This window comes from Hypanus sabinus, chromosome 6 (genome assembly GCF_030144855.1).
Source record: "Hypanus sabinus isolate sHypSab1 chromosome 6, sHypSab1.hap1, whole genome shotgun sequence".
Classification (NCBI taxonomy): domain Eukaryota; kingdom Metazoa; phylum Chordata; class Chondrichthyes; order Myliobatiformes; family Dasyatidae; genus Hypanus; species Hypanus sabinus.
In genome coordinates, this window is record NC_082711.1 from 6,455,717 (window position 1) to 6,481,800 (window position 26,084).

The 26,084-nt window shown below is 45.3% G+C and overlaps 1 protein-coding gene across 2 annotated transcripts in view; it reads left to right on the plus strand.

The window, feature by feature from the left end:
• The window catches only part of bop1 (BOP1 ribosomal biogenesis factor), a 260,715-nt gene that overhangs the window by 36,479 nt on the left and 198,152 nt on the right, over nucleotides 1-26,084 (plus strand). For both annotated transcript variants that reach the window (XM_059971616.1, XM_059971617.1), the window contains exon 4: nucleotides 534-656. In XM_059971616.1, coding sequence (XP_059827599.1) covers nucleotides 534-656 — 123 coding nt within the window. The remainder of the gene's footprint in view (nucleotides 1-533; nucleotides 657-26,084) is intronic.

Genomic DNA, 26,084 nt, shown 5'->3' on the forward strand with positions numbered 1-26,084 from the left:
TAGGGTTCTGACAGTAGCTTGCCAGAGTCCTGTGTCCTGGGCCAGTCTTTCAAGTAGTTCCCAGGAATAGCCCATCTTTGAAGATCCTTCCTCTGCCAGGGATGAAGTCTTTCGAGCTTCTGTTTGCGTTTCTGTAGCTCAAGGGTTTTTGCAGGATGGCATTACTAGTCCCATGCCCAACCCTCCTCCTCTCGTAGCCAGACTTAGGACAGTCCATGACGGAGTTAAACTCATACTTAGGAAAAATAAACTTGACTTGGAATTTGAATGTGATGGTGGGATAAATTTATGCTGTTGTTGCTTGTATGCCAGATGTAACAATAAACCTGGAATCAGTCCCAAGGAATGTTGCTTTCCTCATTCTGATCTAGGACAGCTCTCCCTCTGGAGATTAATCTGTTTGTGCTGGTTCACAGGGTAATGTCTGACAGTACAGGCATATCAGCAAATAGACAGCTGCACAACATAGTCGTTGATCCCACAAGCACTTTTAATTCCAGCCTCCTTTAATTTTTCTTATGTTTCTGTCCCAGGTCAGGAAAGAGGAAGGTGAAAGCTGCGGAAAGTTGGTAGAGTCAGACAGCACCCTGCGGCCAGAGCAGTCGGGGTTGACCCCTCCTGTGGATGAATACAAGGAGGACAGCTCGGATGAAGAGGTACAAAGAAATGGGTTTTCTTTCTTGATGCTGATAATTGGGGTTTGATGTTTGAGCTGCAGTTGCTTATTTTAGCTCTGAAATCTCTAAAACCTGAGTCTCCTGCAGTTGAAAGCTTCCGGTGATAAAAGATTAGGCTGGGGAATCCTGGCCTCTGTCTTTGCTCTTTCCACCCTGCTGACTTTCCTCCTGTAATAGCTGCAGCTTGTATTGTTTCCTGGTGCATTGTCCAAGTGGTCATTTTTAATAACTGCACCTTCTGTTGCAGCTGTGATTCAGTGAGCCCTATTAACTGAGACACGAGGCCGTCGATTAAGTACAGATGGAAATGCAAAATCAACTTTATTCGCCTTATACAGTATATTTACATATAGTAGGAATTTGCTGTGGTGCATTGGTTAGGGTGTTACATGCAACAAAAAACAATGTTCAACGATATTAAGGAATTATATAAAAAGTAATTTTAGAGGTTCAAGTATGGAAATGGAATAATATGTGCATAAATACAAGCATGTATTTACAATCTAAACAACATTATAAAAAGTGATTGAAGTGCTTGCAGTACAGTGACTGAAGTTAATAGATAGGGAGGAGTGGGGGACAACTGATGTGGTTGATCAGATTAACTACCTGGTAGAAGAAACTATTAGGATGGCATGAAAGTTTTGTTTTAGTAGCCCTTTAGTGCTTTCCAGAAGGGAACAGGCAGTTTGCCGGCTGGGTAGTGTCTGCAATGATATTTCCTGCCCACTTGTCCTGTAGTGATGGTAGATTGCAGCCAATAACCTTTTGCGCTGACCTGACAGTTCTCTGCAGTTTTCGTATATTGTACGCATTTGGACCCCACATAGTGCTGATTTGTTACAACGTAGTTTTTCAATTCTTTATTGAAATTTTTTTAAATGACAAGAATTCATTCTAAACCACATGTAAAACTTCTCTGGTGGTTGCCATTGCAGTAAACATTTAATCAGTCAGTGAGTGCGCTTTACATACACTCTGAGCCCCTCCCTGCCAATCACATATCAGTTCACGCTCTGCCTCCCCCGCGTGTGTAAACATTCTTGCTCTCTCGCCAATTTATTCCATTTTTTCACCCATACACTCTGGAAAATGACCTGTAACTTGCAGTGAGGGTAGTACATCTAAGATACCTAGGAGAAGCATTAGCACGGATGTGAAACTGCAAGTGATACAGCGTTTGGAAGCTGGTGAGCATCAGGTTGATAGTGAAGATTTACTGATTTTTCATGGTGAGAGCTTCAACGATGAAAAGCTTTGAGAATTGGCAGAGCAACTCTTCCTGGGTGAATCTGAGGACACGGATGGAGAAGAAGAAAGACCAGTAAGAAACTTCACCACAAAATTCCTCACTCAAGTCATGGATCAGTTCATCGATAATGACCCTGACTAGGAGCGAAGCAATAAGACAAAGAGATGACATGATTTCCTGCTATTGAGAACCGCTCCATGAGGGGAGACTTAAGAAAAGGCAGTCAAATGTTTGAAGAAGAAGCCAAAGTTAGACGATAACCCACACTTGGTCCCTCCTCTAAGATGTAACCACCACCCACTTCCCTCCACCACTGCTGCGATGTGTTACTGTGCCACTAACGTACAGGATAGGGCTATTTACGTGTTTGCCATTCCACAAATTATATACATATTATATATAGATATAATTATGCATATATCTCAGGCTTGATTTTCTTTTAATCAGGTACACGTGTCTATTTACGTGCTGTTATAATAACCCCGCATAGCACTGATTTACATAGAGCTCCTCAGCATGAAGTGGGTCTGAGTGTATTGTCAAACCACAGTAATGGCTGACTTGAGTAAAGGCTCTCTATGATGGCAGTGTAGAATTGTACCAGAATGATGTGGGGAAGATGAAATTTTACCAGCTACTGCAAGAAATATGAGCTCTGCTGAGCCGTCGATAGAATGTGAAAACAGACTACTATTTTGTGTCATGATATCCGCCAGGAGCGTTTTTTGCTTCCTTGGCCACTACTTACATTTGAACCTGCATCGATGGCCGACCAGATTATTGAAGAGTATTTAATGTAATTTCCATACACAAATGTAAGGAGAATGGAATAATTGTTACTCTGGATCTAATACTGAACAGAAGTAACACAATAAGAGATAATCATAAAAGGTCAGAATAAGAATCAGATTTAATATCACTGGCATATGACATGAAATTTGTTCTGCTGTAGCAGTATAGTGCAATGCATAGAAATAAAAATATAAATTACAGTAAATATTTTTCTGTAAATGAAAATAAATTGAATAAGTAATGCAAAAAGAGAGGAGGAAAGTTTAAAAAAGATAATGAGGAAGTGTTCATTGGTTTATCGTCCATTCTGAAAGTTGTTGAAGGACGGGAAGAAGCTGTTCCTGAAACATTGAATGTGTGTCTTCAAGCTCCTGTTCCTGAAGCAGAGTATGTGTATCTCCATGATGGTAGCAAAGAGAAAAGGTCCAGGGTGATGGAGGTTCTTAATGACGGGTGCTGCCATTGCCCTTGGAAGGTATCCTGGATGTTGGGGAGGCTGACTGTGTTTACAACTTTCTGCAGCTTTTTCTGATCCTGTGCTCTGGCCCCTGTGTACCAGACAGTGATGCAACCAGTTAGGATGCTCTCCATGGTACACCTGTAGAACTGTGAGAATAATCCTAATGAAAAATAGCTGCTATTGTGCCTTCTTTGTAACTGCATCAATATGTTCAGCCCAGGATAGATTCTCAGAGATGTTGACATCCAGGAGGTTGAAACTACTCAAGCCAGCAGTATATGTATTTGGAGAATCTGTCAGTGGTGTTGAAGGCTGAGGGAAGAATGTTGGCCTTGAGGAAAGAGCAAACTTCTGGCAGTGGGTCCGTGGAACCTTTGATGTCAACCACACCACCAAAGGTGATTTGATACACAGAACAGTCCACCGTACAGAACAGTACATAAGACCTGGGAGCAGAATTAGGCCATCTGGCCTGTCAAGTCTGCTCCATCATTCAGTCATGGCTAATCTTTTTTTTTCTCCTCAACCTCAGTTTCCAGCCTTCTCCCGTAACCTTTGTTGCCATGTCCAATCAAGAACCTATTAATCTCTGCCTTAAATACACCCAATGGCTCAATCTCCACAGCTGTATGTGGCAATTAATTCCACAAATTTACCACCCTTTGGCTAAAGAAACTTCTTTGCATCTCTGTTTTGAAAGGGCGCCCCACTATCCTGAGGCTGTGCCCACTTGTCCTAGACTCTCCCAACATGGGAAGCATCCTTTCCACATCTACTCTGTCTAGGCCTTTCAACATTTGAAAGGTTTCAATGAGATGCCCCGTCATCCTTCTGAATTCCTGTGAGCACAGACCCAGAGCCATCAAATGTTCCTCCTATGATAACCCTTTCATTCCTGGAATCATTTGTTGTGTTAACCTTACTGATCTTTTGTTATGCGCCACATCACATAACTTGGTTGATCATGGTCTTTCCAGAACCATTGTCCTTGGCACTTTTTCTACAGACTGTTTTACCATTGCCCTCTCTCAGGGCAGTGCTTTTGTTACACTGATGACCCCCAGCCATTATCAATGCTCTTCACAGACCGTCTGCTTGGTGTCGGTGGTTGCATAACCAGGACTTGTGATCTGCACCAGCTGCTCGTACAACCGTCCACCACCTGTTCCTGTGGCTTCATGTGACCCTGATCGGGGGGGCTACACCTTCCCCAAGGGTGACCTGCAGGCTAGCGAAGGCAAGGAGTGCCTTACACCCCCTTTGGTAGAGATGTATCTCCAGGCCTACTCTAAGATCAATCTAACCCTTCCCTCCCACATAGCCCTCCATTTTTCTGTTGACCATGCGCCTATCTAAAATTCTTTTAATGTATCTGCCTCAAACACCACACACACCCCACTTTTCACTCTGTGTTTACGCAAAGATGTGTCTGACATCTCCCCTACGCTTTTCCACACTACCTTGATGCGTCCTGTGGTGTGTAGAGGTTGTTAAAGGGACTGATACTGCAGCATTGCTCTGTGCTGGGGGAGTGAGGTGTACTCCAGTCTTGCAGTCCCGTGCACGTTTGTGATCACCCTGTCATAGGAAGGATGCGGTTCCACAGGGAAGAGTGCAGAAAATAATTGGCAGGATTAAGAGAGCCTGAGTTATAGAGGGAGGCTGGCCAGGTTAGGACCTTATTCCTCGAAGCGTAGGAGAATGTGTGGTGACCTTACAGAGGTGAGGACACAATGAAGGGAGACCTTTTAGAAACAGTTACAGTTATGAGGGGTACAGATAAGGTGGGCAGTAACAGTCTTTTCCCCAAGGTAAGGGAGTCCTAAAACAGGTGGTGGTGGGGTGAGAGGGGGAAGATTTGAAAGGAGCCTGAGGGGCAACTGTTTCACACAGAGGGTGGTGGGTATATAGAATGAGCTGCCAGAGGAGGTGGTTGAGCAGATATACTAACTAGTATCATTTAAGAAACAGTTTGTCTTAGAGGGATGTAGGCTAAATGCAGGAAATTGGGACTGTATGGATGGGCATCATAGTTAGCATGGACTCAGTGGGCTGAAGGGCCTATATCCGTGCTGTATTAGACTCCAAGTCAGGCTGGGCTTTGTGATGAGGCCACCAGCGGAACCATACTGACAATATAATCCCCCCCCCCCCCGCCCATTTGTTGTTTCTGCTTTATTTATTTAGTTAGAGATTCAGCGCATAACAGACCGTGCCAGCCCTTTGAGCCACACCACCCAGCAACCCACCTATCTAACCCTAGTCTAATCGCAGGACAATGTGCAACGACCAATTAACCTACCAACTGCTGCATCTCTGGACTGTGCGAGGAACCAGAGAAAATCCATGCGCACATGGCGGGAAAGTGCAAACTTGCTTACAGATGATATTGGGCTGAGCTGTGACCTCGGCCCCGAGCTGTAATAATACCACGATAACTGCTGCAGGACCGTGGCGTTGTTCAATTCTTTTTTAACAATAAATCCTGCATGTTACCATCAATGATGTAAAATTGAGTTTTAGACAATTTTTTCGGTGGGGAGGCAGGGAGCAGCTGCCTGTTATCTGCTTCTGTGATAATTTTCTCTCCCCTTATTCGTGGAGCAGCTGATATTTTTCATTGTGTGCCTCTCTGTGCCGCTTTGACTGTCAGGTGGGTCTTCTTGGTGGGAATGTTAGGCTGTTCTACTGTAGCCAATATCCATGTCTAATGCACTTTACCCCTTCCACCTATCATCTCCCCGCTGCTGACTTCACTTCACCTCCCCAGATGCTGAGTGACGCCTCCAGCTGTGTTCATGTGCCCCACACTCTCAGAATAAGACCATAAGACTAGCAGAATTAGGCTGTTCAGCCCATCGAGTCTGCTCCGCCATTCCATCATGGCTGATCTATTATCCCTCTCAACCCCATTCTCCTGCCTGCTCCCTGTAGCCGTTGACACTATTACTCAGTGACCTGGCCTCCACAGTCACCTGTGGTAATCGATTCCACAGATTCACCACCCTCTGGCTGAAGAATTCCCTTGTCTTCTCTGTTCTAAATGGATGGCCCTCTATTCTCGGGCTGTTGCTGCTGGTCCTAGACTCTCCCACTACAGGAAGCATCCTCCCCACATCCACTCTATCTGGGCCTTTCATTATTTGATAGGTTTCAATGAGATCTCCCCCCTCAATCTTCTAAATTCTGAGTTCAAGCCCAGTAATACTCCTCAAAGCCGAGAGCCGCCTTTGTGGCTTGTATCTCCAATCAAAGAGGAGGCCAAAAACAGCCTACACTTAGCGGTTTGGCTGCCCACGAGCTGTCATTGGAGATATTTGCAGGGCCTGACACTGGTCTCGCTACCCTTAGCTGCTTTGGGGCTTCTGAATGTGTTGGCATTAGTGTTGTGGTGGCTGCCCACACCCGCTGTGTGCCTTCATTCCTGAGTGCTGAGGTGTTTGTTCCTGACATCTGGTTTCACTGCAGACTTGTGGGGAGATGGTGTGCTTGTCATGTTTCAGCTGTGGTTCCTGTGGGGATTGGTGTCAGCAGCTTAACGCTGCCGGATTAGGTGTTCCCTTTGTACTGTTTCTCCTTGGGACTAGTGTTGCGGGCCTGTCCCCTGCCGGCACTGAGGATGTCTGCACATTTTGGATCTGTTTAGTCTGGTTTCCCATTGGTAAATTTAACCCCCTCCCCACTCCCCCTTTCCTCCCACCTTCACTCAGTTCTTTGTTATAGTTTCAACAGACTCTCTGATTCCTGCCAGGAAGTTAACTGTTGCTGTCTAAAGATCCATAGTTTTAAACCCTCTGTGGTATTAATCTTTGTCTGTGTAGTGAGATCAGAGGTTGTATTAGATAAACACTGTCATTGTCAAGATACTTGTATAAATTTCTTTATCCCTTGTGCACGGTTTGATGGTTATGCTGTCTGAATTTTAACTGTCTTATTGCTGCTAAAATTAATTTTGGTGTGCAGTGATGTTTAGAAGATGGGGCTTGTCAGCCACGGTTGGCAGCTCGTCTAGGTGAAGAAAAGCTGATCTCAAACCTCCACTGCCTTGGCCTATTTGTTGAGAAGGCTTCTGGAGTAAACCTCAAGGCAAAATCTGGAGCTGGAGTCCCAATGTTGACTTCAATGTTGACTGACAACTCCTATGACACCATCGGTGCCAAATTGTATCGGTCTCTGCAGTTATTTTTGGGTTCATCAGCTACATGGAGTAGGGGAACCTGCTGCATAGGCAACAGCTTGCTCTGCATCTCGCACTACTCTAGCTCCCATACTGTCCTGTATATCAAGTAGACAGCTAGAACCAATGGAGGTCTAAAACACCATCAGACGAGGCCACTGGATCGACCCAGTATCATCTTGGCTAGAACATACAATACAGGCCAATGATGTGCCGATCTAATTAAACTACTAATTACACAGAAAATGCTGGAGGAACTCAGCAGGTCAGGCAGCATACATGGAGGGGAATAAACAGTCGAAGTTTAGACTGAGACCCTTCTTCAGGACTGTAAAGGAAGGGGGAAGATGCCAGGATAAAAAAAGGTGGGTGGAGGGGAAGGATGATAGCCGAAAGGTGACGGGTGAAGCCAGCTGGGCGGGAAAGGTGAAGGGCTGGAGAGGAAGGAATCTGATAGGGGAGGAGAGTGGACCGTGGGAGAAAGGGAAGGAGGAAGGGACCCAGAGGGAGGTGATAGGTAGGTGAGAAGAGATAAGAGGCCAGAGTTGGGAATTGAAGAAGAGGAGAATTTTTTTAATTGGAAAGAGAATCGATATTCACACCTTCAGGTTGGAGAATATAAAATACAGAATATAAAATGCTGCTCCTCCACCCTGTGGGTAGCTCATCTCGGCACAGGAGGCCATGAACCGACATCGGAATGGAAATACAAGTTGTAATGTTAGGTACTGGGTAGTTCCTAATTCAGCGGATGGTGCTGAGGTGCTCAATGAAGAGGTCCCCTGATTTACGACAGGTCTCACCAATGTAGAGGAGGCCACATTGGGAACACTGGATACAATAAACCACCCCAGCAGATTCACAGGTGGAGTGTTGCCTCACCTGGAAGGATTAGTCCTTTCTGCCTACACAATGCCTATAGCCCTCCATTCTCTGCACATTCACATGCTTAAGAGCCTCTTGAAGGGGCAAATAAAGCTAATCTTTCTGTCTTGATTATGTGGTGGAGTAGGTATGTAAATTGAAATGTAATAATGGGGCAGGGAAATTGTTAGAATCGGAATCAGGTTTAATATCACTGGCATATGTTGTGAAATTTGTTGTTGTTAGAATGTGTGCTGGTCCGTTTCCGTTCTGCTCCCCTTTCCTGTTTTAGTCACATTCCGATGAAAAGATCAAAACATCACAGTAGTGTAGCAGTTAGCATAACTTTATTACAGCGCTAGCGACCCAGGTTCAATTCCCACCGTTGTCTGTAAGGAGTATGTATATTCTCCCTGTGACCATGTGGGTTTCCTCCGGGTGCTCTGGTTTCCTCCCACATTTGGGTTAGTATGTCAATTGTTCACGTGTAATCGGGCAGAGTGGGCTGATTGGGCCTGGAGGGTCTGTTACAGTGCTGTATCTTAAAGTAAATAAAATGAAATTAAACTGGCGGCCTTCTGGACCTGTTTTATACTATTCTTTAATACAAGGTTTTTCAACAGACTTCTGGAAAGACGAAAACAGTCTTTGTCATTTTTAACAATAAAGATATTAGCTTTATTTGTAAAGAGTGCATCAAAACCTGCAGTGAAGTGTGTCATTTGTGAAAGGGAGATGTGCTGGGGGCTGCTCACAAGTGCCACCATGCCACTCGAGCATGCCCACAACATAATAACTTGTACGTCCTTGGAATGTGGGAGGAAACTGGAGCACCAGGTGGTCACAGGGAGAGGGTGACAGCCGTGAGAATTGAAGCCAGGTCACTGTGCTGTGAAGAGTTATGTTAGCCACCTTGCTACTGTGGCCCCCTATGGCTGCTGTTTCTTGTTGTTGTATCTATTTCAGAGCAGTCTGGCCAGTTGACCACAGCAGCTGGTACTGTTGATCAATCTGGTGTGCAGTGCCTGGATGTGTGAGTGATCAAGATTCAAGTTTATTGGTCACGTGTACATTGAAACATGCAATGAAATGTGACATTTGTGTTAACCAACACAGCCTGGGGCAGTCTGTAAGGAATGAGCCAGATTCACGAACAGCTGTTACCCTTCAACCATCAGGCTCCTGAAGCAGAGGAGGTAACTTCACTCACCCCATTACTGAACTCTCTCAAAGCTTACAGACTCTCTGTCAGACTCTCCATTTCATGCCCCCAATATTTATTGCTTATTTATGTATTTTTTTTCTTCTTGCACTTGCTGTTTGTTGTACTTTGCTCGTTGGTTGTTGTTGTGTGTGGTCTTCATTGATTCTAGTGTTTTTTTTGTACTTACTGAGAATGCCTGCAAGAAAATGAATCTCAGGATTGAATATGGTGATTTGTAAAAACTTTGACAATAAACTTACTTTGAAATGTTGCCACACATTCCAATGCCCAACAGAACAACAAGCAGTAAACAACAACCAAAAAAAAAGCTCCGTCCTGCTTCTCACCCAGTCCTTTTACCCCAGGACCAGGCTCAGTGTGGCCCCACGTGTGTGGGTTGTTCGTTTAATTAGCACAGGCGATGTGTCTGGAACAAGGGAGTGAAGCCAGTCAGGAGGAATTACTTCATGCTGCAAGCACGAGGGGTTGACACGAAGCCTGGCCAGCTTCTGCAGACTCACTTTGAAATAAAGTTCAAAGTAAAATTTATTATCAGAGTACATACATGTCACCACATACAATCCTGAGATTCTTTTTCTGCAGGCATTCTTCGCAAATCAATAACTGTAAACATCAGGAACTATGAACTAAACAAACTGTGTGCCAGTGCAGATATAAGTTAACATGACAATGTACCCGAGTCCTAAAATGAGTGTAGTTATCCCCTTTTCTTCAAGAGTCCGGTGGTTGAGGGGTGGCAGCTGTTCTTGAACCTGATGGTGTGAGTCCTGAGGCTCTTTACCTTCTCCCCGATGGCAGCAGCGAGAAAAGAGCCTGGCCTGGGTGGTGAGGATCTCTGATGATGGATGCTTTTTTTCTACAGCAACATTTCATGTAGATGTGCTCAGTGGTTGGGAGGGATTTACCCGTGATGTACTGGGCCAAATCCACTACCTTTTGTAGGATTTTCTGCTCAAAGAGATTGGCGTTCCCATACCAGGCTGTAAAGCGGCCATTTGGCACACTTTGCACTGCACATCTATAGATGACATGCCGAATCTTGGCAGTTTTCAGTCTCACTCTGTATGCTGATTCATCACTCCCTTTGGTACTGTCCATAACAGTGCTGTCTTCAGCAAACGTTGTCGGAGCTGTGCTTAACCACACCGTTATAGAGGTAAAGCGAGTCGAGCAAGGGCATTGCTCCTGTGCTGATGCAGATTGTGGAGATGTTTTTGCCAATCCGAACTGAATGGGGTCTACAAGTGAGGTCCAAGTGCACAAGGGGATATGGAGGCCCAGATCTTGGAGGTTAATGATTTAGTTTTGAGGGGATGATGGTGCTAAATGCTAAGCTGTAATCAGTAAAGACATCCTAATGTATGGATCTTAGCTGTTCAGATGTTCCAGGAGTATGTGAAGAGAATGAGGTAGCATCTGCTGTAGACCTATTGACTCGGTAGGAGAATTAGAGTGGATCCAAGTTGCAATTCAGACAGGAGCTCTGATGCGCTTCAACAGCCTCTCAAAACACTTCATCACTGTGGATGTAACTGCCACTGGACAATAGTCAAATAAGCAAACGGATTGAACAAAGTACATGTTGGGGTATACCAAGATTGGGGCTTAGGACGAGTGGACAGCCAGAGACATTTTCCCTGAAAGGAAATGGCTTATTTATGGGAAGGACGTGGAAGCTTTAGAGAGGTTGCAGAGGAGACTTACCAGGATGCTGCCTGGATTAGAGAGCATGTCTTATGAAGATGGGTTGACTGAGCTAGGGCGTTTTGCTTTGGAGAGGAGGAGGATGAGAGGTGACTTGAGAGGGTTGTATAAGATGATAAGAGACATAGATCACGTGGTCAGTCTGAGACTTTTTCCCAGTGTAGACCTCACTAATACAAGGGGGCAACATTTTAAGGTGATTGGAGAGGAGGGGATGTCAGGGTTAATTTTCTTTACACAGTGTGTTTCCTGCCAGAGGTGGTCGTCGAAAGCAGATTCGTTAGGGACATTTAAGAGACGCTCAGATAGGCACATGGATGATAGGAAAACGGGGGGCTATGGAAGTTTGATCTTGGAGTTGGTTGAAAAGCTGACATTAGATTGTGGGCCGAAGAGCCTGTCCTGTGTTCTGAGTAACACAGAACTTCTATTTTACATCAGGTTATAATAGCAAAGGATGCTTCTTGCTGTTGAACTTGGGCTACTTCAGTGGAGTGTTTGTTCTGACTGTGTTCGATTTGTGTATGGAAACATTATGGGAAGATCAAACCTGAGATTGTGTGCGCCAACAGCCTTTTCAGTTAGAAACCTTTCAGATGAGCAGTGTAAATTTCTGCTTTAAGTGAGTCCAGCTGGCCCTCTCCATCGGCAGTGGGGGAGCGGGGGGGGTGGGATTGCTGTGCAGGATCTTGTCTGTAAAGCCCCTGTCCCTGGAGGAGGCATCTGGTTGTTACTTTTCCTTTCTGAAAGCTTTTCTATGTGGTGTTTGCTGTACTGGATAGCCATCTGTTATTTCTGAGGCTAGAACAGTTCCTCCTAAAGTTACATACATTGGTTCCTTTGGCCGCCCAACGACTCCCTGGACCCCTCATTGTTTTCAGCACAAGCATCTCGTCCACTTCCATAGTTTTCCTCAGGGGCTTTAAGTCATTTTATCAGGTCTTGTAGGGGGTGGTGGTTGAGGGGAGTCATTCTGGGTAGAGAAGAGACCAGTAGGTAAGCCAGTGTTTTGTACAGCCAATGTTCAAAGTTCAGTAGGTTTATTAATAAAGTATATCTGTCACTATATATGAATAAACTATATTCATTTTCTTGCAGGTATTTGCAGTAGAATCAATGAACAACTACACACAAACATACAACCAATGTGCAAAAGACAAACTATGCATATACAAAATAACTAATAATAATAATAATAATAAATAAGTAATACCAAGGCCATGAGTTGTAGAATCCTTGAAAGTGAGTCCATAGGTTGAGGAATCTGGTCATTGTTGCGGTGAGTGAAGTTATTCGGATACCTGATAGTTGAACCTGGTGGTGTGGGACTTGAGGCTCTTGTCCTTCCTTCCTATTGGCAGAAGTGAGAAGGGAATGGAAAGGAATGTAAAGCTCCTGCAGAAACGTCTTGTTGGCTGAGAGAGAGCTGAATGGTCTTGTGTGTGGGGGAAACAACAGTCTCTTCACTGTTTGCAAGTGGTTTTGTTAAAGGTTTCAGGCTTCCGCTTGGGAAGTGGGCAGCACGGGGTGTAGTGTTAGAACAACACATCCTTGGGTTGTGTTGCTCGTTAACGCCAGTGACACATTTCACGGTACTGTATGTTTAGTTGTACATGTGATATATAATTCTGAACCTGAATCCTTTGCTCAAAACTTGGGACAGTAGTGTCGCGGATAGCATTAGACTGGAGTTCAGTTCCTGCCGTTGTCTAAGAGTCTGCTCCTCGTGGCCACGTGGGTTTCCTCCCACGTTCCAGATGCGTATGAGTTAGGTTAATTGGTCACATGGGTGTGATTGGGTAGTGTGGGTTCATTGGGCCTGAAGGATCTGTTACCGTGCTGTATCTCTAAATTAAAATTCTACAAATTAAAACTTAAAACTCATGCCAAAGTGTGTGGGAGCAAAAGAAATGCAAATCATTTCTGTATAGTGTCTCAAATAATGCTTTAAGATACTGTATATTAAGTAAGTATACTAGCAGAATTCTGAAGTGCAGGCACTAGTTCTTATTCAATCTCAGCAGCATGGAAACAGGCTGTTCAGTCCAACTAATCTGCACCAACCACGATTCCCATCTAAGATGGCAGGTAGAGTGAGTTTGATTGAAATTCAAGATTGTTTGATGTCATTTCCAGTACACAAGTGTAAAGGAGAACAAAATAGTTGTTATTCTGGATCAGATGCAGTGCAAAAAGAACACATGAAATATAAATACATCAGGTAGTTTATATTCATAGATTGTATGTCCATAAAATGACACAAGGCACAGGAAATGCTAAAGTAGTGGTGGTTGGAGGTGTGGAGGGGTGGGCGGAGGTGTTGATCAGCCTCACTGCTTGGGGATAGTAACCATTTCTGAGTTTGCTGGAGGGATACATAATTGATTTGCACTGTACATTTCATTGGCGTTGGTGTGAGACTCCTTCCCACCCGTTACATGTGGAAGACTACGCCTTGGTTTAAAGTTCTCCTGGCAAAGATCAGGATTGATACTCGAGTGCTGGCTTGGGCTGGTTGTTGCACTGCTCCACTCCTTGGAGTAGGGTGAGGGCCAGCAGAGACCGCAGTATGTTTGAACATAAAATGGCTATTCCGTGTGCCCCTTCTGTATCTACCCTTGCCCTCCCTCTCTGAAACAATCCTGGAAATTTTCAAAGCAGCATTGAAAGCCGGTGCCTCTTTAAATGTCCTGACGGAAGGAAGGTCTCGCTGCCGAATGATCATTCCATCTGTCTGAAGTCAGTGAGTGACGAGGCATTGTGGAATAGATTGCTGGCAGCCATCCGTCTGGTACTTCCTGACAGTCCCTCATGCCGGTAGCCTGCAGTCTCAGAGCTGACGGAAGTTCAGTCGCACAGTAGCTGCGGGGCTCTCCTGGAATAGCCATCAGGTTTCACTGGAAGCAGCTGCCTGCTTCCATTGCGCTAGGGAGTTGATGGTGGGGGGTGTCTGCCTGTTCACGTGCTCAGGGGGGACAGTGCTAACCTTGGGCCCTGCATCAACACTGTGGGCAGCAGCAGGTTGAATGACCACACATTCGCTACATCTGTAAAGGGCAACTCTTGGTGAAACCTGCATTTAGAATCCATCTGTCTAATCCACCTTGCGACAGTTCTCAGCCGTTGCCAGGAACTAGGAGCTCTGCCCTTTCACCTGCTTCGATTGCAAAGCCGGGGGCCTGAAACATTCCTGAACAGTGATTTCTTTCTGTTAGTAATTTACTGCATCAAATGAATCATTTGTGTGGCCTGCTTGTACTGGAGGGACTGAAGACAGATTAAAGATTAGCTTTATTTGCCATATTTACATCAAAACAGTGGAATGTGTTGTTTGCATCAGCTACCAGCACAGTCGGGGAATCTGCTGGGGGTATCTCGCAAGTGTCACCACATATCCATTGCCTCCGTAGTATGCCCACATCTCACTGACCCGAACATGTACGTCTTTTAGAATGTGGGAGGAAACCCATGCGGTCGCAGGCAGAGCGTACAAACTCCTTACAGGCAGGTAGGTCGCCAGACAACTTGCATCCTGTAACTACATTGTCATTGGGCAACTCTGACACGCTCAGTTTTTTGCCCTATTATTTTTTTAGTTTAGTGCTTGGCCAACTTTGGCTTGCTGATCCCAGGTAGATGGGCTCAACTGTGATGCTTTGGCACTGATTTGAAGCCTTCACCACCCCTCTCTGCCGTGGAGCTGAAAGGAGCCCTGTTGTTGCAGTCTCCATGATGACCACTGGAGGGGGCTGCTGTAACACGAGTCCCTTCTCCCTCCAGTAGCAGTACATACTATGGACAAGGGTGGTTCTGATGCCTCAGCAGAGAGCAAGTGCAGACAAGTAGCCCTTCAGGTGTTTTAAATTTCTCCTTTAAACCCAGAGCATAGGTCAGATAATGTCCTCCAGCTGGGAAAAGCAATTGGCCAGTCACCTCCTTCATTCAAACATACATGACTACCTAAGAATACAACCAAATGAAACAGCATTACTCAAAAGATCAGTTCTGGTCATCTTATTATAGGAAGGATGTGAAAGCTTAGAGAGGGTGCAGAGGAGATTTACCAGGGTGCTGCCTGGATTAGAGATCACATTTGATGGGGATGGGTTGAGTGAGGCAGACTTTTATCTTTGAAGTGAAGAAGGATGAGAGGTGACAATCGGGGTGTACAAGATGATAAGAGGCATAGATTGAGTGGACAGCCAGAATCTTTTTCCCAGGGTGTAACTGGCTAATACAAAGGACACAAATTTAAAGTGATTAGAAATTGGGATGTCAGAGATGGGTTTTTATTGTACAGAGGTTGGTGGGTGCAAGGAACATTCTGCCAAGGGTGGTGGTAGATGCAGAAACATTTAGGAACATTGAAGAGAGTTGGGTGATAGAAAATTGGAGGGCTATGTGGGAGGGAAGGGTGGCTTGTATTTCACTCACCAATACACTTCAGGTCAAGAACAGCTTGGATACAGTTTGTCCCATGAGAATCTCCTCTGTTCCAACATTCCTAAGTCACTCCTTACCCATTCCCAAATTTTCCATCATCTGAGAGCAAGGTGGTTGCCAAGTGTGATTCAAGATGGTCAACGCTTCACCTCGTTAGTGGCACCCAAATCGGGATCACAACACATGAAATCTGTTTTGCAGGAGTAGTACAGTGCAAAGACTTAAAAATCTATAAATTGCAAAAATAAATAGTGCAACTCTACCTCCCCCTCCCCCCTTTTGTGACCTTGTCCACCCTGCGTTGGCCTGAAGCTTTGTGAGATATTGGTGTGCATTATTGATGGATGTCATCGATGGAACTGCTTTGAGGGGTCAGTCCTCTTTACTTCTGTAGCTGCAAGGCAGCTGGGCAGTGAGTTTTACTTTTAGTAAAGAGCTGGTCCTGGGGTGTACCTGTGATTGGGAGATGTCTACGTAAGAGGATCAACACCACATTGTCAAGGCGGCCTCCAAACCTGATGGCCTGTACATCGATTTTTCCGACTTGTGGTAATTTCCCCCCTCCATTTCCAGTTCCCCGTTCTGCTCTCTTATCTGTTTTCACCTGCCTGTCACCTCTCCCTGGTGCCCCTCCTCCTTCCCTTTCCCCCATGGTCCACTCTCCTATCAGATTCCTTCGCTGGCCCTTTACTTTATCCACCCACCACCTCCCAGTTTCTTACTTCATCCTTCCTTCCCCCCCCCCCCCCACCCTATTCTGGCATTTTGCCCCAGTCCTGATGAAGGGTCTCCGTCTGAAACACTGACTGTTTATTCCCCTCCCAGCTGCTAAGTTCCTCCAGCAGTTTATGTGTGTTGCTCTCTGTAAGAGGCTTTCCTTTTGTTTCTCCTTCACTGGAAGCGACGAGTGATCTTTCCCTAACCGAGATCACTGCTGACAGAGATGAAGAGATGGTTTGTTTTGGCAACCTTTCACTGCGTGCTCCTGATGTAACAGCCAGCCGTGGCGGTGGGAGAGGGAGGCGGGAGGTGTGGGTGGAAGGATAGTGGGAGGAAACTGCACACAGGTGTGAGCCCAGGCAGTTACTGACAGACGGCCAAGCCACCTGTTACTCACTACTGTGTGTTGTATGTGTGTGCGTGTGTGTTTTCTTAAATGCTTCCTTTCATCCGGCTTCCCAGAGCTCCCATTCCTTTCCACGTGTGTCCCATCAGCTTCCCCTGATTGAAACCAACTGGCTGCGATCTGTTCTCGAGGGGCGCCTCAGGGAGTGGAGAAGAATGGGGGGGGGGGGGGGTGCTGCAGCTAGACTTGGGGAGCACCACAGGAACGGGGAGTAGGAGATTTCAGTGGAAATTACATAACGGCTGTCAGGGGAGAGTCTGATTACTCTGCTGTTTAAACAGTGTCTGATAGCTGCTTAGGAATCCCCATGCATTCTTGTTTTGACTGTGTGGCAGACTTTCCTTCCGTCCCTGGGCTCTCTGAATCCCAGATCGATGGTCTAATCTGCTGCCGGTGAGGCGCTCTGTCTGGGCATGACGGGTGACATGCACACTTGTTGCACGCGGGCATGTGAGCAGGGTAAAGGAAGGGGACCATCCGGGAATTGGAATTCTCCTCCTTTTCGTTTTACTTATTGATATATTTATCGAGACACCGCGCGGAATTGGACCTTCTTGGCTTTTGAGCTGCGCTGCCCAGCAACTCCTGGCTTAACCCTGGGCTAGTCAAGGGGCAATTTACAATGACCAATTCACCTATTAATCAAAACGTCTTTGGATTGTGGGCAGAAACAGGAGCGCCAGGAAAAATGCACTCATTCCGTGGAGAGGATGTCGAAATTGAACTTTGAACTCCGCCTCGAGCTGTAATGGCATTATGCTGACGCTCCACTACTGTCACTGTCCCAATGAGTTATAGGATAAAGGATTCTCTGGGAATTGTAATCCTCTACTTTTCTTAATGGTCTTTATTTTAAAATTGGGATCACTCCTCCATTTGGGGGAGTGTGGAAATGGATGCTATCTGCTGTAAAAAGGAGTATATGTTAAACAGTACTTGCCTCGATCAAAGCCTCTTTCAGTGAAGCCAAGTACAGCACAATCCCATGAACAGAAATTAAAGGATGCCCAGTGAGGGCAGGGCAATGAGGTTAATTGAGTAGGGTGCCATGGTAGTGTTGTGATACTTTAGTAATACTTGAGTAATGTTGTAAGTATGTTTGCTGAAGCATTCTTGGCCATTTACATAGTTCATTACTACTACTTTATTGCCACCAAACAATTGATACTAGAGCATACAGTCATGACAGCGATATTTGATTCTGTGCTTCGCGCTCCCTGGAGCACAAATCAAAGTAAATATAATAAAAATTTTAATAGAAAAGGGAAAGTACGGTAGTGCAAGTCAGGTCTGGATATTTGGAAGATACGGCCCAGATCCGGATTAGGATCCATTTAGCAGTCTTATCACAGTTGGAAGGAAGCTGTTCCCTGATCTGACCGTATGAATCTCCAAGCTCCTGAACCTTCTCCCGGAGGGAAGAGAGACAACAAGTGTGTTGGCTGGGTGGGTCTTGTCCTTGATTATCCTGGCAGCACTGCTCCGACAGTGTGCGGTGTAAAGTGAGTCCAAGGATGGAAGATTGGTTTGTGTGTTGTGCTGGGCTATGTTCACGATCTTCTGCAGCTTCTTCCGGTCTTGGACAGGACAACTTCCATACCAGGTTGTGATGAACCCTCGAAGAATGCTTTCTACGGTACACCTATAAAAATTAGTGAGGGTTTTAGGGGCCAGGCCAAATTTCTTCAGCTTTCTCAGGAAGTAAAGGTGCCTTTCTTACAGGTTAGATGTAAAAGAACATGAATGGCATATGTCATCATGCTACCACAGCATATATGTGTGCCTCACTAAGTGAAATGAAACTAAATGTACACAAGTTATCCCCGGCTCTTCTGTATGTTTCTTTCAATTAATATTGAAAGATATTTCATATTAGAGGATACTAGAGGAAGGTTTGTCACTCAGAGAGTGGTTGGAGCATGGAATGCACTGCCTGAGTCAGTGGTGGAGTCAGATACACTAGTGAAGTTTAAGAGACTACTAGACAGGTATATGGAGGAATTTAAGGTGGGGGGATATATGGGAGGCAGGGTTTAAGGGTCGGCATAACATTGTGGGCCGAAGGGCCTGTACTGTGCTGTACTATTCTATGTTCTAATATCTATAGTTACAAATCATATCAAATAGTGTGGTGGTTAGCATGATGCTAGTACGACTCGGGGCATTGGAGTTCAGAGTTTAATTCCTGTGTCCTCTGTGGGAAGTTTGTATGTGCTCCCCATGGAATGTTTGTGTTTTCTCCAGGTGCTTGGCTTTCCTCTCAGTCTAAAGCAGGGGTGGGCAAACTTTTTGACTTGAGGGCCACAAAGGGTTCTAAAATTTGACAGGGGGGGGGCCGGACCAGGAGCAGATGGACGGAGTGTTTTGGTAATACACCTCATAAGAGAAAATAAAATATCATGGGATATGTAGAAAACATGTGCTTTAATTTCAATTGAAAATGAACAAATGCATTACAACAAAATATCTGTCTTTGAAGTCCCATGGTATTTAGCTATTTATTGAAATGTCTTTTAAAACACTGAAAATTAAATGAATAAAATACAGTTTTTTTTAATAGTAATAGTTATTATTTTAAAGCACTGAAAATTCTGTTATCCTTCAAGATATTATCATCATCACTCTCCTCCTGACTGTCTTTATTTCAAAAACGGTAGGAGATGCAGTTCTACTTGTCCTGCACCTTCTTATTCAATTGTCCCCTGTGCCAAAACTCAACAACGACCCGCACAATGACAGAACAGTGAGAGCGCGCCAATATGCGGAGCTCTGTGCTCGCAAATCCCCGCAGGCTATCTCCCTTAGCCGGAACGCTGGCTAATTGTGAGCCGGTTCGGATGTGCCAGGAAATGGGTCGGCACAAGGTCACAAAGTAAAGCGCAAATGTGGAGTAATACGCTGCACCTCAACAAAGGTCAATGTATATAGAGTGCGTCATCTATTGGGAAAACGCCAGAATTGCAGGGAAAAAACGTTAACAAGGTTTATTAATATAATTTCATTGAGTTCTGCGGGCCGGATTAAAAAGCTTAACGGGCCGCATATGGCCCGCGGGCCGTAGTTTGCCCATGCCTGGTCTAAAGACATGCAGTTAGTTGGTCATTGTGAATTGTTCCCTAATTAGGTTAGGGTTTAATCAGGGGTTTCTGGCTGGATGGGCCTGTTCCACTCTGTATTTTGAAACAAACATAAATAAATAAATGGACAATCCGAAGTTATCCATTCACCAGATCAAAGACAGCGATTAACTATATTGTGCATGTACTGTGCATGGAAATGTGTCGTTTGCATCAGTGACCAACACAGTGTGAGGGTGTGCTGGGGCCGTGCTTCCGATGCCAGCAACTTACCAATCCTAGCCCATGCGACCTTGGAAAGTGCGAAGGAACCAGCGCACCCAGGCAAAACCCACATGGTGACAGGCCGAACATAAAAACTCCTCACACCAATCACCAAACACCCTTTTTCATGAAGATAAAAGGGAAACTAGGCAAGTAGTCTAAAACACGGTAAGACAGGGTGTTCAGCCCATCGAGTGTGCTACATCAAGGCTTAATTTATTATCCCTCTCAACCCCATTCTCCTGCCTTCTCCCTTTGATGAACTCTCTGCTTTACGTAAACCCAGTGACTTGACCTCCACAGCCATCTGTGGCAGTGAATTCCACAGATTCACCACCCTCTGGCTGAAGAAATTCCTCCTCATCTCTGGTCTAAGGAGATGCTCCTCTGTCCTCAGGTTGTGCTCTTTGGTCCCAGACTTCCACTATAAGAACATCCTCTTCACATCTGGCCCTTTCCATAATCACCACTGGAGCTCTTGCCTCTCTGACAGTGAAAGTGAGAGCTCTTTCCTTCTACCCATAAGTGTGCAGCAACTGAACGGCACGTCAGCAATGGTCAGTTGGTAAGTGTTAGATGCTGGAGTGAAATGAGAGGGTCAATAGCTGATTGAGTGCTAAAGGAACTCTGGGTCAGGCAGTATTTATGGAGGGTATGGATAATTGATGTTTCAGGTCTCTTCTGCCTGAAGCCATTGATTGTACATTTTGCTCCATTGCCGCTGTGTTCCTCCATCATTTTGTGTGTGTGTGTGTGTGTGTGTTATAGCATCTGCAGTCTCCACTCCCTTACTGAGGCAGAGGGCACCTTTGCCAAAGTGATAAAGGAGGATGCACCCTGACCACTGTTTACCTCCACAGTTTATAAGATTGAGAGGTGTAGAAGAGTAGATAAACAGTGTATTTATACTGGGGCCAAAGTATATTTTCCTGGAGTGCTAGAAGAGATGTGTGAACCAGTTTTTTAAAAACGGAGTGATAGGTGCCTGGAACACGATATAGGAGGCAAATACGTTCGAGGCATTGCAGGTCAAGTCATTGGGTATATTTAAACCAGAGTTCTTGAGTCAGGGCATTAAAGGTCATGGAGAAAAGGCAGGAAACTGGTGAACGGTGTTGAGAGAATAATACATCAGCCATGATGGAATGGCGAGGCAGGCACAATGGGCCGAATGGCCTAATTCAGCCCCTTTGGCCTTCTGGTCTCATGCTGTCATTTCAGACGCTCATACAGGTGCATGTCTGTGCAAAGAATGGAGCAATATGGACATTACATAGGCAGATGGGATTAGTTTGGTTATGCATTTAATTGCTAATTTAATATAACATTGTGGGCTGAAGGTTCTGCTCCTGTGCTGTATTATAAAAGAGGAACCAATTTAGCATTCAGCTCAAACACCTTCCATCCATGTGGATAATAGATATTTAACCTGAGATGTAAATTCACTTTCTCTTGCTGAGTTTCAGATTTCCAGCACATACTCTTACTTTTCGAGATCGTGCTCAAGCCCTTAATGCTGTGCAGCTTCCAATATTATCTTCCTAATGTGGCGGGGGCATCGGCACTTGAAGGGCCGCTCAGCGTGCGTCCCACCCTCCCATTTTCCTGTTGTGGAAGAGAGGGAAATATCCTGTAGGACCAGCACTTTTGTTAAATGGTTCTCCAACATATGGCTGGCATTAATCTACACTGTTATGAAATTTTCCTGTCTGCTATTGATCAGTTTGCTGGAGGAGCACAGCGGGTCAGGCAGCATCTATGCGGGAGAATGAACAGTCGATGTTTCGGGACTGGAAAGGAAAGGGGCAGAAGCCAGAAAAAGTATATGGGGAAGGGAGAGGAGTACAAGCTGGCAGGTGATGGGTGAAGCCAGGTGACATGGGGAGGGGATGCAGTTAGGTGGAGCTTTCAGGCGATGGGTGAGATCAGGCGAGAGGGAAGGTAGGTGGGTGGGGATTGGTGGAAGAAGAAGGAATGTAATAGGGCAGGTCAGTGAACCATGGGAGGGAGGTGGGAGAGGGAGATGAGGAAAAGAGTCAAGAGGAGGGTCAGAGTGAGGAATTGAAGCAGAAGGAAGGGGGAGCCAGAAAAATTACAGGAATTTGGAGTAATAGATGTCTGTGCAATCCAGCTGGAGGCTACATAGATGGGGTATGAGGTGTTGCTCCACTAACTCATATGGCAGGAGGAGGTCATAGACTGACTTGTAATGGGATTGGGGATGGGAATTAAGATGGTTGGCCACTGGGAAATAGTGCTTTTTCTCAGATGGAGCGAAGGTGCCTGACAAAGCGGAGCTCCAGTCTCTACTGGGAGATGATGGGCAGGTGAGGAGGAGTGAGAGGGTAACCAGAATGAGGAATGGAAAAAGGGAGAATGAAAGTTGGAGAAAGTCATGTCAAAATATTGAGAGTGCCAGTGAGGGTAGCATTGGAGAGGGCTGGACAGCATCAGAAGTGGAGCGTTGGACAGGCGTTACCTCGACGTTTGGTGGTTCAGAGCTTCCGTCAGGTGACATGACTCCAATTCTGGACAACCTGATGTGGCTGGAGCTGAAATTTGCAAGAGATCTTCTTTATATCTTTCCTCGATCAGAAGAACAGATATTAGGGTGATTACTGAAAATAGCAGAGAGCACGGATCCTTACAGCCCCCTTTGACTCACAATGTGCCAGGATTAATTTAACCCTTCCCTCCTGCAAAACCCTCTATTTTTATTCATCCTTCTACCTATCTTAAGAGTTTCTTAAATGCTCCTAATGCATCTGCCTCTATCACCACCCCCGGCAGCTAATTCCATGTAGCCACCACTCTTTATGTATTTAAATCATGGTGTGAGGTGTCCTTGACGTCTGTGGTGAGAAATCTCGGTGTGAGGTGTCCTTGCCGTCTGTGGTGAGAAATCTCGGTGTGAGGTGTCCTTGCCGTCTGTGGTGAGAAATCTCGGTGTGAGGTGTCCTTGCCGTCTGTGGTGAGAAATCTCGGTGTGAGGTGTCCTTGCCGTCTGTGGTGAGAAATCTCGGTGTGAGGTGTCCTTGCCGTCTGTGGTGAGAAATCTTGGTGTGAGGTGTCCTTGCCGTCTGTGGTGAGAAATCTCGGTGTGAGGTGTCCTTGACGTCTGTGGTAAGGAAATTTAGTCGTGCTCCTTTGTGCCTGATGTGAGACAAGCTGCTGTTCTGATCAGTCTCAGCATTCCTCTGTGGAATGGGCTTATGGAGAAATGGAATGTTGTGCAGTCTCTTTAGCCCACAATGTTGTCCAACCTTTTAATCTACTCTTAAGATCAATCTGACCTTTCTTCTTGCATAGACCTCTATTTGTCCATCATCCATGTGTCTGTCTACGAGTCTCTTAGATGTCCCTAATGTATCTGCCTCTCCCAGCACCCCCTGGCAAGGCATTCCACATGCCAACCATTCCGTAAAGAACATACCTCTCAGTCTCCTGCGCTCTGACTGAAAAAGCCGTCGTCTGACCAACCTCTCCCTGTAATTCCTTCCCTTGAGTCCTGGTAACAGCCTTATAAACCTATAATGCAATTTTTTTCAGTTCAATGGCATTTGCTGTTGACTGTTGAGACCGAGACCCCCCCACCATCACCATCCAGGTCATGCTGTCTTCTCACTGCTGGCATCAGAAAGAAAAATACAGGAGCCTTAGGACTCTCACCAGCAGGTTCAGAAACAGTTATAACCCCTCAACTCTCAAGCTCTTGAACCAGAGGGAATAACTTCACTCACCTCAATGTTGAAATGTTCTCACAACCTATGGACTCACGTAAAAGGACTTTTCAAAGGTTTCAAAGGTACAATTTAATGTCCGAGAAATGTATACAGTCGGCCCTCCTTATCTGCTAATTCCGCATCCGTGAATTCAACCAACCGCGAATCATGAAAACCCGGAAGTGCTCTTCCAGCACTTGTTGTTCGAGTATGTACAGACTTTTTTCCTTGTCATTATTCCCTAAACATTGCAGCATAACAGCTATTTTGCATAGCATTTACATTGTATTAGGTATTACAAGTAATCTAGAGATGATTTAAAGTATACGGGAGGATGTGCGTGGGTTATCGTGGATTGGGATCGGAAAAATCGTAAGTTCTCTTACTAAGTAAGTTGGAACAGGTACATACGGTATTATTTAGCGTCAGTTAGTCAAACGTTTGCATTCGTATATAGTATATATTTTACCTTTCTATGCATATAAAACACTTAAGAATGTATGTTTCAGTGCCGGGCTCGGGAAGTTCCCGAGTTCGATCTCGTGACAGATCGCTGTCTCCACCGTGCCTGGTTTGATGTGGAGGATCAAAATCCCAAAACGCAATAATTAAACCACTGCATTGCTTAGTAATAATTGTAGCTTTCATTGGGGCAGAGCCTTTCTCACTTTATCCTTTAAAATTGTTCCGATCATTGACCGACGTAGCCTAATGCTTTTCCAATGACCGATGGCGTTTCACCTCTTTCCGATAGCTTTATTATTTCCACTTTATTTTCCAATTGCGATTGTGATTATTTTCATGAACAGAAACACTGCGGATCTTTGCCACTGGGTCCTAAGGTCCACCACACTGAGACACATTAAATAAGGTCTTGGGTTCCGCTGGGTCCTAAGATCCACCGCACTGAGACACGTTAAATAAGGTCTTGGGTTCCGCTGGGTCCTAAGATCCACTGCACTGAGACACATTAAATAAGGTCTTGGGTTCCTCTGGGTCCTAATGTCCACCTCACTGAGACAGGTTGAATAAGTGGCTTGAGCATCCACGAATTTTAGTATCCGCAAGGGGTTGTGGAACCAGTCCCTCGCGGATAAGAGGGTGGACTGTACAATGTACATCCTGACAGCACACACAAAATGCTGGTAGAACGCAGCAGGCCAGGCAGCATCTGTAGGAAGAAATACAGTCGATGTTTTGGGCCGAGATCAAGGGTTTCGGCCCGAAACATTGATTGTGCTTCTTCTTATAGGTGCTGCCTGGCCTGCTGCGTTCTACCAGCATTTTGTGTGTGTTGCTTGAATTTCCAGCATCTGCAGATTTCCTCATGTTTGGGAATATACATGCTGAAATGCTTTTTCTTAGCAACCATCCACGAAAACAGAGAAGTGCCCCAAGAATGAACGACAACTAAATGTTAGAACCCCAGAGTTCCTCCCCCCAGCTCCCCTCCCTCCCTTGCGTAAGCAGCAGCGAGTAACAATCCCCCTCCCCCCACCAGCAAAAATAAAGCACATCCACTGCCAGCACTCAAGCGTGAGCAAGGCAATAGCAAAGACGCGGACGTGCAGTTACCCCAAAGCCTACGAGGGTGATTGATAAGTTTGTGGACTAAGGTAGACGGAGGTGAGTTATACAGCTCTCGTTATATGTGCATGCAGTCCAACTCTTTGATTATGCAGTAAGTTTGAAGTTAATAACTCAGCGGGGTGATTGATAAGTTTGTGACCTAAGGTAGAAGGAGCTGAGTTATTAACTTCAAACTTTCTGCATAACCACTCAGAGTTGAACTACACATGCATGTAATGAGAGCTGTATAACTCATCTCCTTCTACCATAGGCCATGAATTTATCAATCACCCATGCTGTGGGCACTTTCTGGAGATTCAAGATCCGTATGCTCCACGACCGCTGGATTAAGTGTGTAAATGTAGGAGGGGACTATGTTGAAAAATAAATGATCTAGGTTTTCTAAAACTGACTCCTACCTTGAGCCACGAACTTATCGTACATTGCCCCTCGTACATTGTTCACCCAGTAATTCAACATGCTGCAGGCTCTCTCTCTCTCCTTAATAAGGGAGAAAGAAGTGACTCCATTTTCCAACGAGTGGGGAGACATAACAAGCAACTCACTGGTTTAAGATGTTAAAAGTCTGTTATGATGTTGCTTTTTTCGAGCTCTGTGCCTTGTTACAGATTCAGGCAACAATAAATATAATGGGTCAGGCAGGAGGTTTTATAACAAATAACACGTTTATTAAACACTGAAAACAAACCCCTCAAAAGTAAACAAATCACT